General features: G+C 39.1%; 1 protein-coding gene across 4 annotated transcripts in view; it reads right to left on the bottom strand.

Annotated features, from left to right (window-relative positions):
* Positions 1 to 26055, bottom strand: part of fam184ab (family with sequence similarity 184 member Ab) — a 206014-nt gene extending 179959 nt beyond the window's left edge. For 3 of the 4 annotated variants that reach the window (XM_006805644.3, XM_006805647.3, XM_006805646.3), the window contains exon 1: positions 25354 to 26055. In XM_006805644.3, coding sequence (XP_006805707.2) covers positions 25354 to 25515 — 162 coding nt within the window. In that variant the 5' untranslated portion in view covers positions 25516 to 26055. The remainder of the gene's footprint in view (positions 1 to 25353) is intronic. The other variant, XM_087852126.1, reaches the window with a different exon arrangement.
* Between the last annotated feature and the right edge of the window lie 442 nt (positions 26056 to 26497).

Genomic DNA, 26497 nt, shown 5'->3' with positions numbered 1-26497 from the left:
CTGGAGGTCATTCTCTAAGACTATAAGGTCTACCGCCTTATGTGACAACAATTTAAACGCGTTAATCATACTTCCTCACCTCGAGTACAAAGCTATGAATCTGTTCTGACTTCAGATATAGTCCAATGGAGATGCTGGTGTCAGTGTTCAGCACAGAAAAGCTGTTACGAACCCGTGTAGCACAAGTAGTGATGTATGAATGGGACGATCGTTATAAAGAGAGTGTTAAAAATAGCACAGCACCGGGTCCCTCTGGAAACTGCATGGCTCGTTCCCTCTCTTTCCTCATCTTTCTTCTGCTCTGTTTTGCTCACACAGTCACAGCACACTGAATTCCATTAGAAGAGGCATCAGTGTCTGTAGCACTTGTAGCCTGCAGCTTCTTTCTCACGCATATTCGGTGTGTGTGTGTGTGTGTGTATGCCTATGATGTCACTATTTGTTGTATTTTAGACGCAATGGGACTGAGTGAACCCTCTTTAAACAGTGCGGAGGAATGTAGTACTAGTCTTTATACTAAAGGTTGTAGATTAATGCCTGATAAGAATGATTTTAAAAGACAAAAAGACAACTTGACTGGTGAACAAAGAAAACACACACTTCAGTTTTTCAGGGGGTTCAACATTGGGGGCGTTGTGGTGGGACCTGAATTGCAGCCTGGTCATAGCAAAATGTGAAATAAAAACCAAAAAAACCACAAAAACATATTTATGGACACAAACTGTCCATTTGTTTGCTTGCTTTTTGTGTGAGTCACCATGACATTGAAACTAATGTATCTAAATTAAGTTTTGTGTTTGCATCATGTAAGTTGCCTTGACTTTTCAGCAGGGACATATCACCATGGCAACCAAGAAACCTTTAAAAGAAGAGGCAAAGCATGAAGCTTTCACCAAAATGATCCACAAATTGGATTTTTTTTCACTATTAAAAGTGAATAATATGAATGCGCTTTGAAAAATGTTCAGGGGCATTAAAAAAATAATAGAAGAATGTGTGTCCAGAAACCCAAATCGGCAGATTAAATGTCGTGGCTAACAGCTGGGAGGGGCTCGCAGCTACAGTCAGCAAGAGTAAAGACACATGGAGGATAGCTTTTTATTTCATTTCTTTCTTTCTTTCTTGTATCATAAGTTTTATACAGATGGTATAGTTGTTGCCACAGTCGTGTAATAAGTGAAAGACAGCAAGTGTAAAAATCAACCAAATGAAAACATGTGGGGCTACCTGCTGTGGGGACCCTTTGGGAATAAGGGAATAGCTAAAAGTAGCAATAGAAAAATAGGCCACTTTAAACTGATATAAAGGCATACTTAATATTAACAATGATTTAGTGATATTAAGACTGCAATTAAAAACATTTTAATGTCAATTAACTATTTTATTAGAACAAAATAACCATGACAGCTGTACTTTGCAACAATGCTCTACTTTTGGACTTTCAGACTCCTTTACACACTCTTCATTTCAGTTTTTTGAGTTCAATAAATCCACACTTGTTCCAATGAATGAGCAATTATAATTAAATAGTTGTAATCTCATTATTAACCAAAAAAATCATAAAATCACTCGAGGAATGTCAAGCTGGAGGGAAAACTGATCCACATTACACAGTCATCCTTTTAACATCTACTGCAGCAGTTAGGCTGAGATGCTGTGCACATATGTGTGTGTTCGTGTGAGGACGCCTGTTTAATAAGGTGATACAAAAGACAAGGGTGAGATGTCGTAGCTCACATACAGAGGTGTTATCATAACAAGCACACAGATAAAAAGCATCAGAGAGCTGAAGGGAAGCGGTGCCGTGGAGTTAACACGAGGCAGGCGAGCATTCTGCTGAAGTGGTAATAAGCTGCGAATCCACAAATGACTGTCCACATATTGTGTCAGTGCAAGCAGAACTGACACCAAAAGGCTTTGCACAATGTCCCTGGCTGTGCTCAGCCTGGCATTCAAAAGCTGAACATTGCTGAATACATGTTGGACTCAGAATGTTCATCAAGTTTAAAAAACTGCAAATATCCTCCCACCTAACTTGAAAGTGTTTAAAGTTTGTCTGTTGTACTTAGTGTTTTGTATGTAATGTTCTTCTTGTCTGCATGCTAATTAACAAAAAAGAATAGGAAAATAATTTTTCTGAAATGGCAAGCACAGAAACTCACAGGACAGTTAATGTTTCACTTCAAATCTTTCTTTTAGCAATGACAATCTAAAACAGTAAGATTGTATTAAATGTGTTTCCCTTAAACTTATGTAGAACACTTTTACTGTGGTATATTAAGTTATATTTATAGGTCCTATATATGCTCCGAAGAAACCTTTTCACTATAAAGCCACGATAGCACATTTAATTTTACACTAGTGTTTCATGAATCCATTCGCTACCAGAAGAAACTATATCTCTGTGTCCTGCAGGCATCAGTTATGCATGTTCAGTTTATTCTTTTTCCATTCTCCTGTGTCCTTGGCACTAAACCAGTATATGTGTAATACCTTTTGAATTCAGTCTAGTCATTAAGTACACCCTAACTACACCCTGATTGATTGACTTTCCCTAAGAGCAGTTCCTTAGCGATTCCTGTTAATTAAATGTCTATTTTCTGTGTATGAAATGCTACGTGCATACTGTGTGATGAAAGCTCCCAGCAATTCAGTACGGAAAGAATAAAAAAAGCTACTGTGCTAAAACCATGTGATGCAGATAGTTTGTTTTTGGATATATCATTATTGAATATTCATTACTCTTGACTGTGGAAACTCTGTGAAAGTGTTTGTCTTTCATTTCTCAGGATCACATTGTGAACCTTTTTGACCTTTCAGCTCCAAAATAAATACAAGTTTATACACCATCTTCCAAGCTGAGCAGAACTACTGGTAGCATTAGAGAAACTTGGGGGAAATACACCAGATCATTCCCAAGCCAGAAAACGGACATAATCTCTTCACTGTGTCCTGGCTATGCCCTGGGGTTTCCTCTCAGTAGGATATGACTGAGCTCACTTGGAATGTGTCCAGGCTTTCCTATTCAGATGCAACAACTAGCCACTAAAACAGTGGTTATGGGTGACACATTTGTCACTGTTAGTAAGCCCAGCAACATTAATACAGCCCCGTAACCATGTATACCGGCACACTGGACTCAGTGCCATGTTCTCCTGCACGAGCGGTATCATATTTAGAAAAAGTAATTCAGTCCAGAAATAGAAGGTAGAAACAGGGAGTCAAAACAGGAAACAAAGCCGTCACTGATCTTTTTTTCTTTTCAAAGTTCTCGACTGTCATCTTCCAGCTTTTGAAGGAAGCCCCTCTCTATCACTTTTGCAGTGATATATAATTAAAATGCTGGTAAGGATGCGCATGCTTGTACACTCATTTTCAACAACAGCAAGCATAAACCGCTGATTTTAGACATCCTTCAGAGGAAGCTAATTTCCACCTCTCGTATCTGCAATCTTCTGGCCACTACTCCCAGTTCATGGCAATAGGTGAGAAAAGCTCACACAGTATATATTAACAGCTTTGCTTTCGTGCTCAGCTCTCTCATCATCACCACAGACTAGTACAGGTTCTGCATCACTGAAGATGCCATGCTGACCCATCTGTCAATCTGTCACTCGTTCACACTTATAAACAAGAGCTCAAGAATAAAATGTTTTAAAATAAATAAAATATCAGAACAATTCTGCCAACAATTCTGATTACAGCTTCTCAGTGTTTACTTCCTGCTTTTCTCACTTTTATTTGATAACAAAGCTTTACATCATTACCAAATATGCTTTAAATTGTGTAATATAATCATTAAAAAAAGAAAAATATCCCGACACGAAAGTCACATTCATCCAGTTTGACTCAGTTTCCTGTGTGAACTGATTGGAAACAGCAAACACAAAAACAAACATTGCATTTGGCTTCAAGGAGCTAGCAGACTTAGTCTATGGACAAAGTATGGCCACCTTATCCTTTGCTTGTTTAGTAATGCTTTCTCAAGATGTATGAAAATATTTAATCTGAGTCCCTCATGAACTTTATATGCTACATGAAGGTCAAACTGAAGCTTTGGCCTTGGGCTTGTTGCTTATTGTGAAACTATTATTAGCATAATTCAATATAACCATTTATCACTTGCTTTCATGTTTAAAGTAAACACAACTTAACCAAGAATCTTATAAAGGTAAAAAAAAAAAAACACAAACTCCCCTACTATTTAAGAATATTTAAATCTATTTATTAATCAAAGAAAAATTAGGCTAACAGCTTATCATCCCAGTATAACAACACAAAGCTGAGAATAAAGTAATCAATGAATGTAACATGATTCTATGAGTGAGCTGCATTGTGCCTATTCTCTCTTAGAATCTCCATCCTCTCTGCTATTTTCTGAGATAGTTTTGTAATGTTGGCAGTTGCCACCACTGAATCAGGCTTTTCACAGTCTGAAAGGGAATATATCCTCATCTACATTTCTAGCATAGCCAACAGGAGCTCCTTCTCACTGACCCCCCACCCCCCAAAAGAGGAGTGATTACTAAAGTCTTTCTAAAGCCATAAAACAAAGCACTGAGGAGGCACAAAAGTCTAGTTTCCTCTCAGACCACTCTGAATTACAATACTAAAATGTTATGGTGTTTTTGCTCAATGATACCATAAAAATGACTGCCTACTCTAGCTTTAAATAAGGGCCCTCTACACCATGGTAGGTTTTTCATTGTCCATAAGAGACAGGCATTGTGTTTTACATCAAAATATCGCACTTGAATTGATTAACAAAATAATAATAATTGTTTTGCAAATGGAATTTGTTCATTAACATGAATAGCAGGGTATTAGTAACAATAAACTGCGAAAATTAATACAGAAATTATGACAGAAAAATTCATGACTTAATTTATTGGATGTTTTTCCTTCCCACGGTGGAAGTTCAATCACATTCTTCCTTCATGTTTGCAATTACTCACCAAGTCTGTGGTTCAGTTGCTGCATTTTACTTTAATTAGTGCTGACATTTCTCACTTTTTAGCATTTTAACCATTTGCACATAAAGGCAGTTTGATGTTTTAAAAAAAGGAAACTTGTACTTGGCATTGATGGCACAGATGGTGTCAGCTGTTTGGCCTATAAAGGTGGTGTATTTTGTGCTTTAAAAGTACAGAGAGCAGTGAAGCAGCAGCATGTTCTACAGTGATTTAGCTTTTAGTCTGTCAGCTGCCCTAGGCAGGGATGTGCCCTTATCAACAACATTTTTTTCTGGATAAACGAGGTTGAGCTATATTATTTTCCTCTGTTAATGGTTTTATTTTTTGTCATTTTTGGCTGATTAAACAGGTAGATTTTATTATGAAATTCTTCTATAAACATGCTCAATAAACAGGTTACACATCTTGTACTTTCTACCTCAGCATTTCAGTTTAGAGCTTTACTGCAGCTAAAGTACATATCTAATGCTGCAATCTTCCACATAAACAAGAAAAAAGGGACCAAGAGTGAATTAAAGGGACATTTAAATTCCTGTAAAGCCCAAAGAGGCAAAGAGAAGCAAGGTAGGCATTTGTAGAGAAAGAGCTTTATTGATTGGACATAAACCACCCCTCAGAAAACTGACGGATATAAAAGGAGCAAAGCTGAGTCATGGGGTTGTCAAGATGTCAGCAAAGAAAGGCCAGAGGACTGTGCAGATAGATGGAAATATGTGGAAATGATCAGAAATATACAAATAAGTTATGAACAAATAATTTCCCAAAATTTGGTTAATTTATTAGTGAACATATTGTCTCACAGATTGTGGTTCAATCATTTTGGCTCTACTTCTGTCTTTATAACAGATTCCAAATTAAAGTTTGGCCTCAATAATTCCCTAATGTGACTTAAAAGCTATAAAAAGAGCTGGAAATGTTGATGAACTGGTGTCAAATTGTTTTTGTTTTTCTCTATGTTAATTTATACATTATACATATACATTACATAAAAAGCTTCATCCAATTTAAATTTAATTTTCTTTACTGGGATAACTTAAGTTTTAAGTTACTACCGTACTATGTCCTTTATCCCATCGCTGTTGACTACTGGCCATAATATCCCCTGAGGGATTGGTTTCATCTTATCTTAATAGGAGGACAGACTGAAGACTGGGTGAAGTCATGGCGAGCCCTGCTGTTGTTTGGATGTCCTTTAGCTTGAGGGAAGGACAGACTGATAAACAGAGACATGGAGAGAGGATGTGAAGAAGAGAGGAGTAAACACAGGCCTGCCAATTTTAGAAAGAGCCAAGAGGGGCATGGTCTTCAGGAGAATAAATAAAAGTGCAAAACGAAAGAGCAAACAGCAACTGAAGAGTGAATATTCAATACTAACGTTTATGTAAAGATTACAGCGTAATATGAATAACAAATCATTTGAAGGCATCAAATTCACATGTCACAGTATGCAGGTAGTTCTCTTCTCTGCCTTCAGATTGAAGACACATCACCAAAGAAGTATACAAGGACATTAATGGATTATTAATGATTAAAAAAAATTATATAGAAGTGAGCAGCAAAAGGACATTTTTGAGTACTTACAATAATGTGTGTTTTTGAGTAGTAGAGTACCACGTTTCTGCTGCTGATGCTGCTACTGTTTCTCATAGTTGGGTGTTACAAGGATTAGGGATGGCCACAATTTTCCAATAGAAGTGGACAGACTAGAAGCAGAACTGGTCACTTTTTTACCATAGATCCGCAGGTCTACTAACTCGCCCAGTCTGTGTTTTATGTTTAAACTTGCTCACCAGTCTCACCTATTATTACTCAAGTTGATGTTAAAAAAGACCTTATCAGTCTTCTCTTAAATAAATAAATAAAATAAAATAAGTTTAAAAGAACATATCTGAACTATTACACCCAATATAGTTTGGGTATATATAACTATTTCCTTTTGAATTGGGCCCTTTTACACATATATTCTTTGAACAATGATAATAATTCAGATCCACAGTCAGGAAAAAAGAAGTAAAAACTACACTCTTGTATAAGCCAGATACTTAGCAAATAATCAAATATATCTGAAAGAAACTTACTTCAGCAACAAACTTTAGGAAAGACATAACTGCAAAAGTGAAAGCAATAACAGTTTTTTATTGTTGAGCAATTATATGCAAGCCACTGCCCTCAGCTATTTCTACGAGCTTATACCCAAATGATGCACACGGTGAGAAGGAGAGGGTAACTGCCAGTGTTAGGCCCATCTCTCCCATCAGTGAAGAGAAACAGAACCCAGTGAGTAAAGATGGATCCCTGGTGGCCGAGTAGGCTCACGCCGCTGCCAAGAAAAGAAGAGAAAGTCGAAGCAGACTTTAGCCTCGAAAATCCTGATGCTTGCTTGCTACTGACAACGTCTGCCAAACAGCTCCCTTTTCTTGTTAAGTGTGTGGGCTGGTGTCAAGTTAGTAGGTCTTCACTTTGTAGTGGCTTTCAGTCGGTACTGTTTATTCCCACGTCAATTTAGGGCATTGATGAACACTTTACACTTTATGTAAATATGTCTGACGGCCTTTTCTGATAAACCTTTATTCTAGTCCGTGAATTTGAGCTGAAATAAACAGACACAGAGGAATGCAGAGGAAATAAGTCTAATAAAAATTACAGTTGTTGTGGAGAAGAAAAACTGGCCCACAGTTGTCATTACTGATGGATTATACACAGAAATTCAGCCCACGAAATGCACTCATGTGCAAAGTTGTGTAGCTTTATTTCTTTTTTCCACATCAAAGCTGTAAATTATACAGATCCATACAACTGATTGCTCCTTTATTCTGCAGCATTTGATATCTTTCAGAGTGTATGTGCTTTTGGCTAAGATACTCTTTTAAAATCTCTGGGACTGGTGCTTTGTCAATATATTGAATTAAAAGACATTGCGCAGATATTTCACTATATATCATCAAGTAAAAAGCAAATATAGTCCCTCACCAATCAATAGAGGAGAATAAAAGTTAGGAAAAAGAGCTGGCCAGGCCCAGTGGTCGCCAGAGTGAAATACTATGAAGCAAGTGCAATATGGTTTTATCTACAGTGGGGCAAAAAAGTATTTAGTCAGCCACCGATTGTGCAAGTTCCCCCACTTAAAATGATGACAGAGGTCAGTAATTTGCACCAGAGGTACACTTCAACTGTGAGAGACAGAATGTGAAAAAAAAATCCATGAATTCACATGGTAGGATTTGTAAAGAATTTATTCGTAAATCAGGGTGGAAAATAAGTATTTGGTCACCTCAAACAAGGAAAATCCCTGGCTCTCACAGACCTGTAACGTCTTCTGTAAGAAGCTTTTCTGTCCCCCACTCGTTACCTGTATGAATGGCACCTGTTTGACCTCATCATCTGTATAAAAGACACCTGTCCACAGCCTCAACCAGTCAGACTCCAAACTCCGCCATGGCCAAGACCAAAGAGCTTTCGAAGGACACCAGGAAAAGAATTGTAGACCTGCACCAGACTGGGAAGAGTGAATCTACAATAGGCAAGCAGCTTGGTGTGAAAAAATCAACTGTGGGAGCAATCATCAGAAAATGGAAGACATACAAGACCACTGATAATCTCCCTCGATCTGGGGCTCCACGCAAGATCTCATCCCGTGGGGTCAAAATGATCATGATAACGGTGAGCAAAGATCCCAGAACCACACGGGGGGACCTGGTGAATGACCTGCAGAGAGCTGGGACCAAAGTAACAAAGGTCACCATCAGTAACACACTACAACGGCAGGGAATCAAATCCCGCAGTGCCAGACGTGTTCCGCTGCTGAAGCCAGTGCATGTCCAGGCCCGTCTGAAGTTTGCCAGAGAGCACATGGATGATACAGCAGAGGATTGGGAGAATGTCATGTGGTCAGATGAAACCAAAGTAGAACTTTTTGGTATAAACTCAACTCGTCGTGTTTGGAGGAAGAAGAATACTGAGTTGCATCCCAAGAACACCATACCTACTGTGAAGCATGGGGGTGGAAACATCATGCTATGGGGCTGTTTTTCTGCCAAGGGGACAGGACGACTGATCCGTGTTAAGGACAGAATGAATGGGGCCAAGTATCGTGAGATTTTGAGCCAAAACCTCCTTCCATCAGTGAGAACTTTGAAGATGAAACGAGGCTGGGTCTTCCAACATGACAATGATCCAAAACACACCGCCCGGGCAACAAAGGAGTGGCTCCGTAAGAAGCATTTGAAAGTCCTGGAGTGGCCTAGCCAGTCTCCAGACCTCAACCCCATAGAAAATCTGTGGCGGGAGTTGAAAGTCCGTGTTGCTCGGCGACAGCCCCAAAACATCACTGCTCTTGAGAAGATCTGCATGGAGGAATGGGCCAAAATACCAGCTACTGTGTGTGCAAACCTGGTAAAGACCTATAGTAAACGTTTGACCTCTGTTATTGCCAACAAAGGTTATGTTACAAAGTATTGAGTTGTATTTTTGTTATTGACCAAATACTTATTTTCCACCCTGATTTACGAATAAATTCTTTACAGATCCTACCATGTGAATTCATGGATTTTTTTTTTCACATTCTGTCTCTCACAGTTGAAGTGTACCTCTGGTGCAAATTACTGACCTCTGTCATCATTTTAAGTGGGGGAACTTGCACAATCGGTGGCTGACTAAATACTTTTTTGCCCCACTGTATGTTAGGGGGCTTGACAAAATCTAAACCTCCAGTCTGAGATAAGAATTATCACAATGGTGGTTATCATCTTTCTCTGCTAAACCTTTGTGCTTCAGGCTCTGTGTGCGGTCATATGAAACGAGGCTTTGATGCATCATTCGACTGTTTCGCTGCAGAAAACCGAGTGCTGCCTACTGCAGCCTCAGACTTCAGCAAAAGAATGTGTGATAAAGATCTATTCAAAAGTAAATAAAAAGCCAAATAGCAATATTGCTGCTGCAAATAAGTAAAGAGAGTGATGCTGTGAGAAGTCTTAGATCTTCACTAATTCACAAATGAATAGCTGTTACAGCAGAACGCTTTAGAAATGTGGAACTTAAGCCATTTAAACATTAAAGCTGTTTATTGATGTTTGACAGTCTGATGAAGGGGGAAGTGGGAATAACTTTAGTTTGTGGACAAGTCAAAGGGAAATACATTTTTACTGATTAAGAGCCTACAAATAGTTCATTTTTTTAAATCTGTGTTCTAGTATCTGCAAATCAAGCAGTGTATATATTAAGTATAAAAATATATCTACATTACTAAATGAATACATGTACAATTTGTGTCCCTGTAAGCTTCTACCAGGGCTTGATTTGGTAGTGTTAGTCAGGTCATGTTCAACAGGTGGCAGGTGTTCTTACTGGAGAGAAACTGGATCGCACGTAGAGCAAAATGTCATCAACATAATTCCTGAAAAACTGCCACTTAAAACCCATTTTAAACTAAAACTGACTCCGGATCAGGTCATACGCTCAGCATAAGTTACCATGGTGATCTAATGGCTGAAAACTCTTTGACTACTGACTTTCTTTTGCTTTAGGTACCATTAAGTTAAAATTTTCATTATTGGATTGATTGATTTATTAATTTAACTTTCTTGGTTATCATCTAGATATATTTATTGTTATTCCCTTCATCCTCCAGTCCATTTCAGGGTACAACACAACACAACAATACAACACAAGGTTATAAAACAAGAGACAACTACAGTTCAACAATTACCTACCTTCTTAGGTTAGCAAATACTCCAGATAATACTATGCTGGTAAATATATCATACCAACAGTGATTTCTTGGTCAAAATAGAAATGTTTACCACAAATTCAATTCCAGCTCTAATGATGTGGTTTTTGCTCTGCATCTACAAACACAATCAGCTCTGCGCAGCTGCTCTTGCCCACAAGCTGCTGCCTTTCAATATGGCCACCAGAAGGACTGTTACATCACCTGAAAGCCCTCACAGTGAAAACAATCCTGTGCAGAGCACACCTTGTTGCAGGCAATTTGTGACAAAGCAATGATGGATTACATCCTTTTGGGCCATTACTGGTTCATGGAAGTGAAAAAAATATTGGTGCGAGGTTGTTTCCTGGCATGTTTTTTTCTCTCTCTGCAAAAGTTGAAATTTTACTGAGCTGAGATTTCTTTTTTATAGTTGAACAACAATGCAATGTGGACAAATTATGCAAATACACCATTGACAACATTGACGAAGACTGTTTCTTTTTTGCCCCTCTCTCTTTTTATTGTTAATTTTTCAGATGTCATAAATGCTGATACTAATTTATCAAACAAATGTTTCTTAGCGAGGGTTCGTCCACTTTGTTTTCAACTTAAACTTGTGATTGGTGGAGATACCATGAATGAATCAGGCCAGTTATGCCAAAACCGTGATACGCTTACTTGTATCAGGGTGTGTACACAGTGTGTAATGGTATTCAGTTGCAGTTGAACTTTATGCTTAAAAAGTTATCTAAATGATTAAATGATTATTACAACAGATAAAACGTATTTTTCTTTGATTGACTGACAAATACTTACACCTTAACAATTTTAATTATATTCAGCTGGCCTAATAAGCTCAATGTCACCTTCAAAAATAAAAATACAACACATGTGAATTGAAGCAACAAAAAGACTTTGCTACTCCATAAATTGTCATACAATAAATGCCATTTAAACCTTAAAATTTTCAAAAATCTTATATGAACATTAGTCATCCAGTGAATCAGTGAGGCAGATCCCACTGCAGCTTTTACAGGCTGCTGAGTACAACCCTGCCACACTGCGCTGGAATGAGTTCTCACATCAGACATCTCATAACAGTAACAATAAAAACACACCGACTGTGTTTACAGACAAACCTTCATCATATTGGAGGTGGAAGACACTTTCCTCCTCTTATGAGATTTTCCACAAAGACAGCTGAGTGTTTGTCTGATATATCAGGGGTATGTAATGACCAATTGTGCACTGGTGTTGCTCGCGTCTCGCCTGTTGCTGCGACATGAGTTGCTGCAGCGTCAGCCAAATAAATCGGGGCAGAAAAGACGAGCAGCGATGTGGCTTCTGGCGGTCCGAAGGCAGAGGAAACAGTCAAGGTCAAAAATTAAGAATGACTCATCAAATTACCCTCCATGCGCACCTCGCGACGCCATAAGCCACATGTGTGTACATCCAAGAACGTGTCTGTGTGTATGTGTGTGTGTGTGCACAGTTTTGTGTGTGTGGGTGCGTCTGTGTGTCAACAGGCATGTCGGCAATGCTTTATTTGTTCTGGATAGTGCTTCAAGCCAATATGCTCCCATCTCACCCCCTATCTTTGTGCTCAGCTCCCTGTATGTTTGTGGTTCAGTGTAAGTGTGAGTGTGTGAGTGTGTGGGCGTATCTTAATGAAATCTGACAGAGAATTGTGACAATCAGTGAAGGAGCATCCTGCAGAGGTTAATAAGCTGTACTCCTCACAGCAGCAGCATGCCGCTTTTCTCTCTCTCTCTCACGCACACACACACACACACACACACACACACACCATTATCCCAGTGTTTTCATTCTCCCAAAATTATAGTTAGAAATCACAAAGCTGAAATTCATGGCCAGTATCTTTAGTGCCCTATAAGAGCCAATCTTCTTTGTTTGTCACCTCAAGAAAGTAGTAGAAAGGATACCGCGGCTGCTCCTTGGAATGTTTTCTGAGACAAACAGCAGCTTGTAATCAAATCCCACTTCCATCCTTACAAGATCTGAACTAGGACTTGTGATTTGGTGTGGCACTCAACAGAATAACACACAGATAGACTTTAACTTAGGTAGTTCAAACTGAGCTGTCAGAGGGACATCTCCATTCAAGTCAGTAATTACTTAAATTCTGGATAGATTAAGAGTCTTTTCTAACTAAAACCCCCGAGTTAAACTGATCAGTAATTTTCTAAACGGACTTTGTGAACTGCATTGCTGACTGCATTTTGTTTGCCTGTTCACTCTGCATTCGAATCCTCTGCTACAATGTCATTGTAGGACAACCGTGTCTCCTGTGGCATATACAAGGTAGAGAAAAACAATCACCAGAATTTGCTGAATTCTCAACCAATTTTCAAATAGACTGGATGGCATGAATCATTAAAAGAACTTTTTCATTTGCCACAGATCCCTGGTGCCACATCATTTCAAGAATCCAAGGACAGAGTCCAAAGACTTAACTCCTACTTTCTTCTCCTAATCACATTTCCTTGATGGAAACGTAATGAGGTCATTGAAAAGTGTAAAGGAGAATTAATAAGCATTTGTGGGGGGGAAAGGGAAGCACAGTGCTCAGAATGATGAGATCAGAGTGGAGATGACTGGCCATAAAGCATGGCCACATTTAGAGAAAAGCAAAATACAGCATATCAGCACAAACACCGCACATCCACTGTGAGGAATGGGGTGATGACCGACGCACCTTGCGGATATTGAGTCGACCATGAACTCCTCTGTACACCAATGTATTCTTGAATCAATGTTAGGCCATCTGTCTAACAGCTTATTGTATGTCCGGCTAAAACTGGGTCATGCAACAGGACAATAATCCAAGCACAGCAGCAAATCACAAGCAACACAAAGACTGTAAGAGAAAGGAGTCAAGGTGCTGCACTGGTCTAGTCAAAGTCCAGACCTCAACATGCCTGAAATGCTGTGTCAGAACATTAATTGACCCTGTGCACGAGAAAATGCTAACTTCCTGGTTTGAGACCGGATGTGGGGTTGTACATTTCCGGTAGCTTTACTTTGCGGTCAATCGCTACTGCGAAGATATACTCCAAAATCATGTCCAAAACTCGAAAACGGAAAGATCGCGTTAAGTTACAAAGAGGAGAAGGTAGGAACACTCACCACTGTTGTGTCATAAAAAAAATCTAATGATCAATTTTGACGTTTAAAGAGTTTAGATCGATCAGTTGTTTACATCACTCAACACAAGCAGAACAGCATTACTGCATGCAGAAGACACATCATCCACATTTAGAAGCACATCTCTGTATAGTGACTGATCTTATGATTTAAACAGGCAAATGTTCAGCATTCAAACTACAGGTGAAGAATAGTCAAACCAGATGTTTCCCCCGTTATGTCGAGATCAGCTAGTCAAGTACACACCTACACAGCATGTTAACAAACTGTAAAAAAAAGCCACACAAAAAATGAATGATTGCTGGTAAGGGTTTCAATACATTAGTACAGGGGTTCTTAACCTTGTTGGAGGTACCGAACCCCACCAGTTTCATATGTGCAGTCACTGAACCCCTCTTTAGTGAAAAATAAAATATGATTTTTTTTCAAATTCAAGACATTCATATGTTTTTTACTGGTGCACAAAATGAGCCGTGCATGTCATGGCGGAGGCTCTGCCGAACCCCTGAGACAGACTCACCGAACCCCTAGGGTTCGATCGAACCCAGGTTAAGAACCACTGCATTAGTATGTACGAAGGGTATGTTGTGACTTACCTTAAAAATTACAGTGGTCCCTCGCTATAACGTGGTTCACCTTTCACCTCACTGTTTCGCAGATTTTTTAGTGCAAGTTTGCATGCTTATTTTTTTTACGTCACATTGTGTCCTGCGTCCTGATTGCTGCAGACGATCTCCTCCGTGACATCTCTCCTGTACAGTACAGAATCGCTGCATCGATCACTAGCAGTGTGACTCTGACGTGCAGTACTGTATGTCCACGAAACGTTTTGCACCGTCAAAAAATAAAATTGGCTACTTGATTTCACCTATCGCTGGTTATTTTTAGAACATAACACCCGCGATAAACGAAGGACAGCTGAGAAATATAACATTTGAATCCATTTTCTCTTTTTCCCTGAGGCGCTGGGAAAAAATATCGACAAGTCGATGAACATCATTTACAGATATATTGGGTAAATGCCCAAGACATCTATAGAAATGTAAATCGCCGCTTGATTCATTCATTTGCTTAACTTGTTTTGGACCGTAAACCAGGCGCAAATAGGACACCGGAAACAAAGCTCCCCACAGGAGTTTCCTCACCAGAAGTAGCATATGCTAACGAGCACATAGTCAGTACAGCTGTGCATAAATGAAGGTTCACGAACCTCAATGAACGATGATGTGAGAGACTGAAAGTCACAGAGAAAATGATTACTTCAAGTTATTGCTGCTAAAGGTAGTTCTACAAGTTTTGAGATGAGCTGATGAGGTGCTCTTAGTTTTTCTTCTTCTCATAACTGTACTTAGGTAAACTACTACAGCTAACCTTAAATGCACGTTGATCACTTAAGATAACCGACAATCTTGATTTGCAGACTTTAGCTGTGTCCCAAAACATAGGCCGCATCCTTCGGAGGACTACGTGGGCCGGGTCCTTCGAAGACCAAGAAGGCCGGAAGTGCGATGCTGTTAAATGGGACAGTCTAACCTTCAGATTTGCGTCACCACTGTCTCGGTGGAGTTTAATAAACTCGGCCGTCTGCTCATTGCTATCTAAAATATAACAGGACACTAGCGTAAATTCTCGACCGTCTCACACTTCTGTTTAATTAGTTTTCTGTTTGACGTTTATTCAGCTGTGTGAAAATCCCGCAGGAACCTACCCGATGGATTAATAAAGTTTTATTTAACCTAATCTAATCTAATAACTTTGATCTCAGCCAAACCGATTTACTCCGGAACAGATAAAACACCGAAAAAAGCCAAACAATTAAATTTTTAAGTTATCCGAGTGACTTATATATCATGTTTAACCTGAGCAGCAAAAGACAGCGGGTGTCTGAAAACGATGAAGCCGGGAGTCGAGTGACCGTTGAACCCGCCAGCTAGCTATCGAGCGGGTGGGTAACAGACGTCTCCGAAAACGTCGGAGCACTTTTGCAAATATGCGATGTCTTGATAAACCAAGCAGATATTTGAAGTTTACACGGTTACTTTCTCGCCTGAAAATGTGTTAAAAGTTTATTTTGTGACCTTGAAAGATTAATAAGAGTAAAACTTAGTAGCGACCACCAATGTTCCCTCTAATTTTTCATGTGTCAGAGCGAACACACAAACTCCCTGAGCGGCCCCTTGGACCACTGTGAGCAATAGCAGTCATGTAACTGAGTTATGCAAACAACAAAGTCTTTTGCAGCTGTTTACCTAAAAATGCAGCCAAGGCGTTTATTTAAATAAACATTTCAAACTATTTACAGAACAATCAGCTGTTCTGCATCAAATTTGATGCAACACAAATTATTTGTGCCACTCCATTTGTGTGGGGGGGGGGCTTTGTTTTTGCTCACAGGTGGAGAGTGCTTTCGAGTGTTTTCCTTATAAAACACAGTTTTTACCGTTTCTTCCCGCAGTAAATATAAACAACGACAGTATTCAGGAAGAAAACCAAATATTGCATATATTTTTATCATAACTCTGGTTTTACGTGACCTATCGACACAATTTAAAAACTGGTATAAAGTCCACACTTTTTCCGTCAATTGTTCCGTCAATTGTTCCGTCTGTCCTGCTCACATCTCCAATGGTTGTACACGTTGTCATTAACGTGTCGGCACATAAGGACGCTGTCATAGTCTGTCAACGACGTTGATTAGCTGCGTATATACGAATGTGAATCGCATTATTGGCTGGACTATGGGATAAGGTGGCATCGTTCTAATCCCATACGGGAGCCGCCAGTCACTTACTGACTAACACTGCAAAACAGAATTGTTAAAGTTTTAATTTTAATTTCAATTCAGGTTAGATTTTTTTTTGTGCACAACGCAGATTTTCTGTGCGCAGAGACCGTGCCAGCAGTGCGCTATTGCTCACACGCGCAGCTTAGAGGCAACATTGGCGGCCGCCATTCTTGGAAACTGGAATTGGCTGGGCCGCGCTATGAATTCTAGGATATGGTGGGCCACGAAGGACACACCCAACCCATCCTTCAAAAATGGGAAATGAAGGACGCATTTGTCGGCCTCATTTGAAGGAGTCGACGATTTGGGACAGCCTTCGTCGCCTGGCTGTGACATAATCAGCCTTCAAATGCGGCCTCCGAAGGATGCAGCCGACGTTTTGGGACACAGCTTGTATAGACACCCGTGTTCTTCACTCCAGGCAACAGCTCAACAAGAAACAGATTTTATTACAGCACTGTAATATTCATGTTACATGAGCTGAACCATCAGGCAGGGTGTCGCTATGACTTGTGGGACTGCATTATCTCCTTTCTTTTTATTAAGAATGGCCCAGTGTATCCTCTGCTGAATGAGGTAATAAAGGAAGAATTGAAACAACTTCCTACATTTTTAGAGAATTCAACCAGCTCTTGGTACAACTGCCACACAGATACTTCCAGGTCACTTCACTGAGTTGGGAGTAGAATTCCGTTTATTTAAAAGGACGTTATCCAGGTTTTAATCATGCAGCCTGTGCTTTGTTGTCCATATTTAGAGCAGCTATGTTGAAATAACAGTATCAAATGAATGCTAATTGCTACAGCTAATATGACCATTAACAGGAGAAGCAGCAGTATCAAGTGCATCTTTAAGTCAATAAAGATTAGTTAATCATTGAAATATATTTCAATTTGAAATCTTCTTATTTGTTTAAAAATCTGTGTGCACAGTATCAGGCTTTAAAATCCCAATCAGCAAGCACTACTCTATTCCCAGATCTGGACTCATGTTGCTCTGACCATCTGTGCTCTAACCCTGCCCCGGGTACACAGATCACTGCACTACCACCCCTGGATTATGGCATCAACACATGCACATGCTGCTGCCAAGTGATGATAGTGTATTTATCTTTTCCTGCGTTGTCTTCAGTGCAGTCACTAAATACAATAACAAGGAACAATAACTGGAAATTTCTACAAAAGAAAAAAAAAATCCATTTTTTATCTACCATGAGTACTTCTTCCTGTAGTACTGAACAGACGCTTGGCCACAATGTGAAATAAGGGAATAGCGGGGAATATAAAAGTAGAAAACTACTAAGCCTCAGATTGTAGACCAGCTTGTGTGGATCTTCTCATTTTTTCTGAGTTGCTTGTAAAGAAGTCTCACTAGGGAGGAAAAAATATAATTAACAAATTTCTCTATGGATATGTCTGAGTGAGAATATCATTTAATCAGAGCATAAAACCAAATCCTCTTATCATCTTATGTTGGACCTTGTTTAGTGTCTATATGTGATACAGACAATATAAAGCAGTGTATATGTTGCATACTTTTGTGGAGTCATCGTGAATTATGATTACAGTTCCTATTCCAACGCTGTAGAGATCCATATAAAAGAAAAAAGCATAAGTATAAAAAAAACAAAACCCTTTCTCCATTCAAACTGTTACTTTTAAAGCAGCCATCCACAACCTTTAGACTGCCATCAAAACTATAGTCCATCAAAACTTGAAACCACATGACCAAAGATAAAGCATTTCTCTCTGGGGTTTTTTCATTGATTTATTTGGACATCTTTTGGTGATCTGTCTTTTAAAGCTGATTCTCCATAAAAGCATGTATTTCTTGCACTTGATAGCTACCACTCTATTTAAGTTATTTCATGCCTCTGACAGGAAATGATGAGTTTAGAACTAAAAGTTGGTCAGAAAATGAAGAATATGTATCATTTTCAAATCGTGTTTTTCTTTTAATTTTTTCTGGTTCGTTTTAAAGTGAAAATACTGCTTTTTTTCAGCCCAGGAATATCTTTAAGATAAGGCTGTGCCATATCAAACTGTCCATGGTAACACCACTATACATTTTGCATAGTGTCATCTTAATGAAATAGTTCCGATATGCATTTCATAACGTGCAAAACAACACGAGCTCAAACATGCTATAGAGCCACATGTCAACCTCCGATGACGATTTAGTACCTAAAAAATGAGCTGCTTACAACACAGTACTTTGCAAAATACACTAGAAAATGTTTCGGGCTAAAGCTGGAAACAACTGCTGGTGATGCGCAACCTACAAGCAAGCAAATGACTCGACTGAGCATGGCTGGAGCTCTCTGTAGTTGCATCGATGTGAAGGAAGAGCAAACAGTGGATGGAAATTACTGTTGCTGTTGCATGATGGGAATTCTTTTAGTAGCTGGTTAAAAGTTTCGACCCAAGATACAACTTCCCAAGGAGAAAATATTTTTCCATTTCAAGCTTTTTTATATGTCTGTATTGTTCAGACTGTTGAAGAGTAACAAGGCTAACTTTAACTAAAGTTTTAAGCCGTTCTGTTATACTTTTACTTAAAAACATCAGGTAAAACACTACTAACACTACTTTTGAAGTTACATTTGACTTCTGCATATATTGGTGTCTCACTGCCATTGCACTGTACCTTGTGGCACTAGAGTCATACTTTGAATCAGGTCACTTGCCATCGATGATAGTGGTCCTTGGAAAAGAAGGATGGAAAAGCTCTGCATTTAGTTTGCACTTAATAGCAGCCCTGTTTGAAATTATTGCATTTCATTTATATGCTACTTAGCACTAATTAGGAGGAACCTGTGTCCCTGCGATGCATCCATATCATTTATGGAGAAAATGTGTTATTTAAGCTAACTAGCTGTAGCTGGTGGCATAGTACTAAACACTCTTGTCCAAATGTGCTCACTTTTCCCAAAAAAAAAAAAACAAAACCCAAAAGAACCAGTAAGTCTGCCCATCTTTTAATTACACTACCATGTTCAGCTGTCATTTTTTAAAGTACTTCTGGCTATTAAGGGAAAACAAAACAAGATGATGATGGGCAAAATGCAAAAGTAATCAGTGACATCATGGTGGTTACATCTATTTATTTATATGCATGGATTTACCAAAGCTTTAGAAAAATGAGATAATGAATCAGCAGAGATGGTTTGATATTGAGGTAAAAAAAAAAAAAAGTACTTTTTTTATTTACTCAAACTATATTTGAAAACATCTTTGCTGAAATGTTTATACGCTGATTTGGTGCTGCAGCACCACATAATATGAATTACAAACACCACACACACACACACACACACACACACACACACACACACACACACACACACACACACAGTGTCCATGGTATTTCAGTATCTCTGTCTCTTCTGATCCCTTCGTCCAGAAATGCACAGAGAGCTCAGAGGTCTATTTCTGACTCACTTCAACACTAAAGTCAGTCAGGCATTGCAGATGAAACACACACACAAACCCTAGGCTAGGTAATACATTTGTTATAAAGCCTTCTCCTGACGATGCAAAATGACATGCTGCCCTCTCTGTTTCCCAGAGCTCTGACAACAACCAGAAACCTCACTCCTGACTCACTCTGGACAGCCTACAAGATCAAGCTATTTCTTTTGTTATGAAAATCATCAGCCCACTTCTTAAAGTACATTGCCCTGAATTATCATTTAAAACTTGTTTCCATAGCAGCAAAGCCCCTGCATTGCCTTCTTTTTGACAGAAACGCTACAATAAAAAGAAAGCCATCAGAGAGTGTAACTTGTGAAAAAAAAAAACATGACAGTGAAATCCCAGCAGTACACAAAGGCGAGCAGCTTTGTGGGATTAAAAATTACTGCATGAAGTCTTAAAGAACAGTGCCAACAAGTCTTGAATCACAAATCGTGAAATCATGAAATTCAGCATCCCAGGAGAATGGCAATCGATAACTGACTTACTGACTTTGCATGAAATCCCAGCAAAAACGTACAGAGCATTGAAATGATAACACTGCTTCACTGACGCACGCTACAGCTGTCAGCCTGCTCTCATAGCAAAAGTTGAAGTGGTCACGTACAAGCACTGTCTTTGTTCACGTTCACGGACACAAATTCTCACATGTTTTCATGTCAGTCAGCACGACTTTGAGACTGAAATGTATTTTGAGTCTGCGATGCACAGGTTATCCAGACACCTCAATGGGAAACACTCCATCACGGAAACCACAAACACAATCTTTAAAACATGCTGCATTTATTACATGTGTTTCCTGTATTTTTATTATGACAATTTAACCTGGCGGGAGTAACATATGTTCACATTAAGCAGTTATAGCGTTTAATTATGAGGAGAGCATGCACAACAGCATGAGCGGATTCTCCATCCCTTGCTGAGATTTTTACTTTCCAAATCCTTATTCACGCATTTAAAACTGCTTCCATGCAGGAAGTAATTCGCTCATCATGCACTGCTTTGTTGCTGATGGTTTTTCTCTAGTTTACTCCAGGCTTCACCTGCCAACGTAATCCTGTATTCACCACCCTGTAATACAGAAGTGTCGAACTCCAGGCCTTGAGGGCCGGTGTCCTGCAGGTTTTAGATGTTTCCTTGATCCAACACAGCTGATTTAAATGGCTAAATTACCTCCTCAACATGTCCTGAGGTTCTCCAAAGGCCTGATAATGAACTGATCACTTGATTCAGGTGTGTTGACCCAGGGTGAGATCTAAAACCTGCAGGACACTGGCCCTCGAGGCCTGGAGTTCGACACCCCTGCTGTAACATGTCAATCGATGGCATGCTTTGCTCTCTGGCTGAAGTTGAGATTTGCCCACTTTGTCTCTCAAGCAATTATGTTTTGTCTTTGTATGTAACAAAATAATTTATTGTATTATGCAATAGTAATGTAAACTATATAAAGTATTGCAAAATTTCAGTAACTATAAAACAGTTAGGATAACAAAAAACAGAATTACAGTAGCACTGTAGCAAGCTGGCTGATGTTATCAGGATTAAAAATCATGACCAGATTATAAAACGAAATAAGGGAAAAAAGACAAAGGATTTTGAAAAATCATAACTTGTAAAGCAGACACTATAGATTCAGATAATTCAGTTAAAATACGGGACTAAAGAGATGCGTCAGTCGCTCCCGAATCATTCTGTGACAGCGAGCTGGAAATCACCCAGGCAGAGATGTGTCACGAGAGTGGCTCAGAGAGGTTCCAAGGTTGCTATTTATTCCTGAATGCATCTCTCACTCTGCAGAGATCAGCGGTCAGCAGATGGGCCGAATGCTATCAGCCTGTTCCCCTCCCCTGCTTTGTCGTGGCCCAACACAACAAGGCACTGGAGACACGAGGCTCAGATGTGTCGCCTGTGGGAACGTGTGGTGATCATGTGACTTGGCGTACGAAAACAACATCCACTATTGTGTCAGTTGGTGCACACTCACTGGAAATACGGTTTTATCTCAGCCTCTGTTTCATTGTGTTTTAATGCCGCTATGAAATTAGTGCTTCTCCACTTTTTCTTTGAAGATATTTTTTCTTGCACTTCAACTTGGCTGAGTTCAGGATCAAAAATGGCTTAATAAAAATGAAATATGTCATTTTTAAATTCCATGGCATTGTTTCATTAGTTATTTTTCTTATGTTAATGTAAATATTTGATGCCAATCTTGAAAATGTTTTATTGTAAATGAATTATTGGGATACAGGTGCAGTAAAAATTGTGTAAATTGCTATTTTGTGTTTCCCATCACTGTCTTAAATTCACGTTTTGTTGTTATACTTCATATACAAGAGCCAACAGTGGCATTAAAGACAATATATCAAGAAGAAAGCATTGATGAAGAGAAAAAAAACCCAATCTTGTTGGTAAACACATCAAAATATCAGCCGTTTTTTTGATAGACTGCAAGTAAAAATATTTAGTTAAACTATGAATGATCTTATTTTTTAACAGTTTAGCACCTTGAATTGGAATTCTAAATTAAATGGATTAAAAGCTGACTCTCATTGAGAAAATGTAGATTAAACTACTCTACAGCATCATGCAGGCTTTCATAGAAGTGCCTGATTTAAATGTTTTCTACCCTGTTGCTGACCGATGATCTGTGGTAAGTGTACAGGTGCAGAACTGGAAAAAAAATGGAACTGGAAGTGAGGATTTACCTGCATAGACAATGAAAAAAAAAACTTTCATGAGTCCTGTCCACTGTGAGGTTAGGTTTATCAACACTATAACACAAAAACTGTAAATTATAAACACTCCAGTGTTTAAACTGGAGTGTGCAGTTTATATACGGCATTAGAGTCCAGATTTTTTAACAGTGATGAAAAGATTGATGTTGTTATTTTTTTAGTGTAGGTTATATTATTTGTTATTTGTAGTTTTTATTTAATTAATTTTTATACCTCCTTAGAATCCACTGAGTTCTAGCAATTCTAACACTATGTTAAGAGAACATTTTTCATAAGCAAAATATAGTCTGACAACACAATGTTAAGGGGTTATGTTTAGCTCCTTGTAAACCATCCTAACAATAATTTTGTTGCACCCAAATTTGTCTGCCTCTGTTGTCCAGAATTATGCAAAAAGACAGCATTACTACATAATATTATAGAAATTAATGTTATAGTCTACACATCAGCTTTTCACTGAAAAGAATATATTTGTGCTTTTCCAATATTCTCTGTCCAAGGCACGCCAACGCGTGAACTGAAAGATTAGGACTAACGTCTGTAATCAGTTCTTCTTTTGACTGGGCTGTCAGATGACGGGACACAGCACCTGCACCTAGGTGTCAGAATTAAGGACCTAAATGCAGGACTCCAGGCAGACTAAATATTTAAAAGCAAACCTTTCATGAGGCACGCACAGGAACAGATATAGACACCACAACAAAGACCAAGGGAAAGGGGCAGGACTATTTATACACATAGGGTAATCAGGAAAGTGGAGAGATCTGGAAGGAACAAAACACAGGTGAAGACCCCCCAAAAAAAATCACAGCAGAGGAAGTAAACTTCAATTTTAGACACAAGAGACAATGTTAAATTAGGACATTAAATTCAAAACATGACCATACCCAGGCAGCTAGGCTGAGACAAGCAAGGTTTTTTGCTTCACAATAAGCTCCACTATCATATAATTTGCCTTCATAATTAAAATAATAGTCAAAATAATAGTTTTGAAAAAAGGTATTGTTGTTTCTTAACATTTCTTTTGGCATTAGAGTAGCCATACACAAAAATGTCTTTTAAACTTAAATAAATGAAATCAAAATGAACATAACTGTTTTTTGGCAAGGGGTCTGTTGGATCTTCATATAAAATACCAAACGTTTCCATGAAGAAAAATCCCTGTACCTTTAACATTACATAATATTTGAACAAAACTGTGGCAAAAACTAAGAAGTTAAAAAATTTATGCAAAAAATACAAAAATATTACATGTGCAATTTCCTTTAAATTATTATTAAAAGCTACGCTGCATATTACGATGGTTAATTAGCTACCACGGTCGAAAAGACCCTTTTCTATTTCACTGTGACTTTAAAGAGTCCACTCTGCACTAAGGCTTGGCACACACCTAGCCCAAGGCTGCTGAATTGTTGTTTTTTTGTTTTTTTAAGCATCCACTCTCTCAGCACAAAAAGAGCACAAATCTTATACTTAGAAGTCAGAGGCAAATCCTCAGAGTATATATCACCAACTCCAGGCGTCAAACCCTTCAGAAGCCACCTGGAAACATGTACAAGTGCCTGGTGGACCCCCCAGCTTGATGATAATGACACCCTGGAGCCAGAAACATGTACTGACATGGAGCCAATGTTTTGGAGACGCCAAAGTTTGGCAAGTGACATAAAAGAACTGATCCTGCTTTGAGGTGAAAATCATTTAAAATGCCCTTGAAAGACCATAGATGCGGGTGGTGTAGAGGAATATCACTCAAGTCTGCTGGTCTAGAGCAACCATATATACTGTAAATGATCTCCAAAATATATACAGTACACAAATTATGCATAATTGCATAATGCTTGATACTATGAGGGATCAAAGTTTTCAGGAAGGGTTTAGTTTAACTGCATACAACACTTATGCATGAGAAGTAAAACTAAATGCCAGAAGAGTCTGTGCTGCTAAAGATGATTAATGAATGAGGTAGCTGATATTGTGATGACCCGCTGCTCGCTTAAAATGCAGCATCCAAGCAGACCTTGAGGCACGTCGTACCTCGCAGGTAAGAAATCACGCCAAACTCACTAAAATAAAATGTCAGACTTTGAGGGCTTTTGTATGCTTTTAGATTTCAGTATGCCATGAGGCATTCAGAGCTGCTCCTTCTTTCGGCTCACAATTCAAACACCAAGCAGCATGCATTTAACTTAAATCCAACTTTAACTTCCTTTAAACCAAAGCGATTTACAGCTGTAGTGAGCATATCCTACTTTAGGAGTTAATTTTTTTTTATCAGACGAATAAATGTTGCCTTAAATGGACCCCGAAACTACAAGAACACCCAGAAGATCCACTAAAAAAATGTCAGGCTTGTTGTGCTCGTTAGACATGTAAACCGACACAAGTTTAATTGCTAAACGGGCAAATTTCCAATGGAGTTTGGTGCCCAGTTCTCACACCAGAACAGCAGGTACAGGGTCTTACCCAAGGGTTGAAGAGAGAGTGCAGAGAAGGCCTCCTAAAAAATGATCCTTACCTTTGTTAGCTGTGCTATCTTCTTGCTCATCTTCAGGTGTAGGTCTTGGGTATATTCCATGGCGATGCCGGACTGAAAGGACATGCTGGATGCCGAGGATGTGCTAAATTTCCCCTGACCGGCAGGGCAGTAGCGCTGCTGCCAACCCGACCCAGTCGCCATCTTCACGATGATGCCTCAGATGCTCGAGAAAGATATGGGCAGTAATTACAATAATAAACTGGACGGTGCTAATGAGCGGTGAAGAGGACTGGGACTGTAGAGGATTTATGTTTTTGCCGAGAAAAATAAATCAGAAATATGAAGCGTTTTGAGCCCACAGACTGTTAAGAATTGGTTTCATTTTTGCTTGGGTCGGGGTAATAGTACACCAGAGGGGTGAAATGAGTAATTTTAAGGTCCGGAAACATGAGCTACTACCATCTTGTCCGTTAAGAATGCGTCCGTTTTCAGCGAGTCCAGTCTGCTGTCACCTGGCGCTGATGTGCAGCCGTTTCCAGGGAGCTGGTTGACGGGCTGGCTCCCGGTCGGTCACCTTGATACAGAAATTTGTCAGCGGCAGCCGTTAACAGTGATTCCTCCTCGGTGCATTCCGGCTACACTGAGGAAGAAGTGAGTAGAGACTGGGGTTATGTGTGTGTGAGCGTGTAGGACAGGCTCGGCGGTTGGCTGCTGCTCCTCTGTTGCCATGGATCACCTCAACAGTTTATGCTGCATTCACGTAGGATGGGAGCAGCGCTGCATTCACGTGCAGTCGGACAAAACGAAACGTGCTCACGTACAGCTTGCCAACACCAAAATACGGTTTATATAAGTAACTACGCTAAAAGTAGGTGTCAATTTTAGTTAACGGAAATAAAATAATATCATTTACGATTTTTCGTTCTTAGAATATAACAAAAATAAAATAAAATATAGAAGAAATGACGCTGATCGCCTAAGCAGCCTTTGAGGCTTTGATTTATTACTTTATTGAGACGTGTCAACAGCTTTTTAAAACTTCACAGGCTTCATTGAAACTAATCTGAATCCAAAGCATAAAGTAGAAATAAAATCTATTTAGGCTTTAAATTAGGCAAAACCAAAAAAAAAGTAATGACTTATACACAGTGTTGGGACTAACGCGTTATTAAGTAACGCGTTA

This window comes from Neolamprologus brichardi, chromosome 15 (genome assembly GCF_056152115.1).
Source record: "Neolamprologus brichardi isolate AB-2024 chromosome 15, ASM5615211v1, whole genome shotgun sequence".
NCBI lineage: Eukaryota > Metazoa > Chordata > Actinopteri > Cichliformes > Cichlidae > Neolamprologus > Neolamprologus brichardi.
The sequence above is the reverse complement of the archived record's forward strand: the minus strand, read 5'-3'. Positions and strand labels throughout refer to the sequence as shown.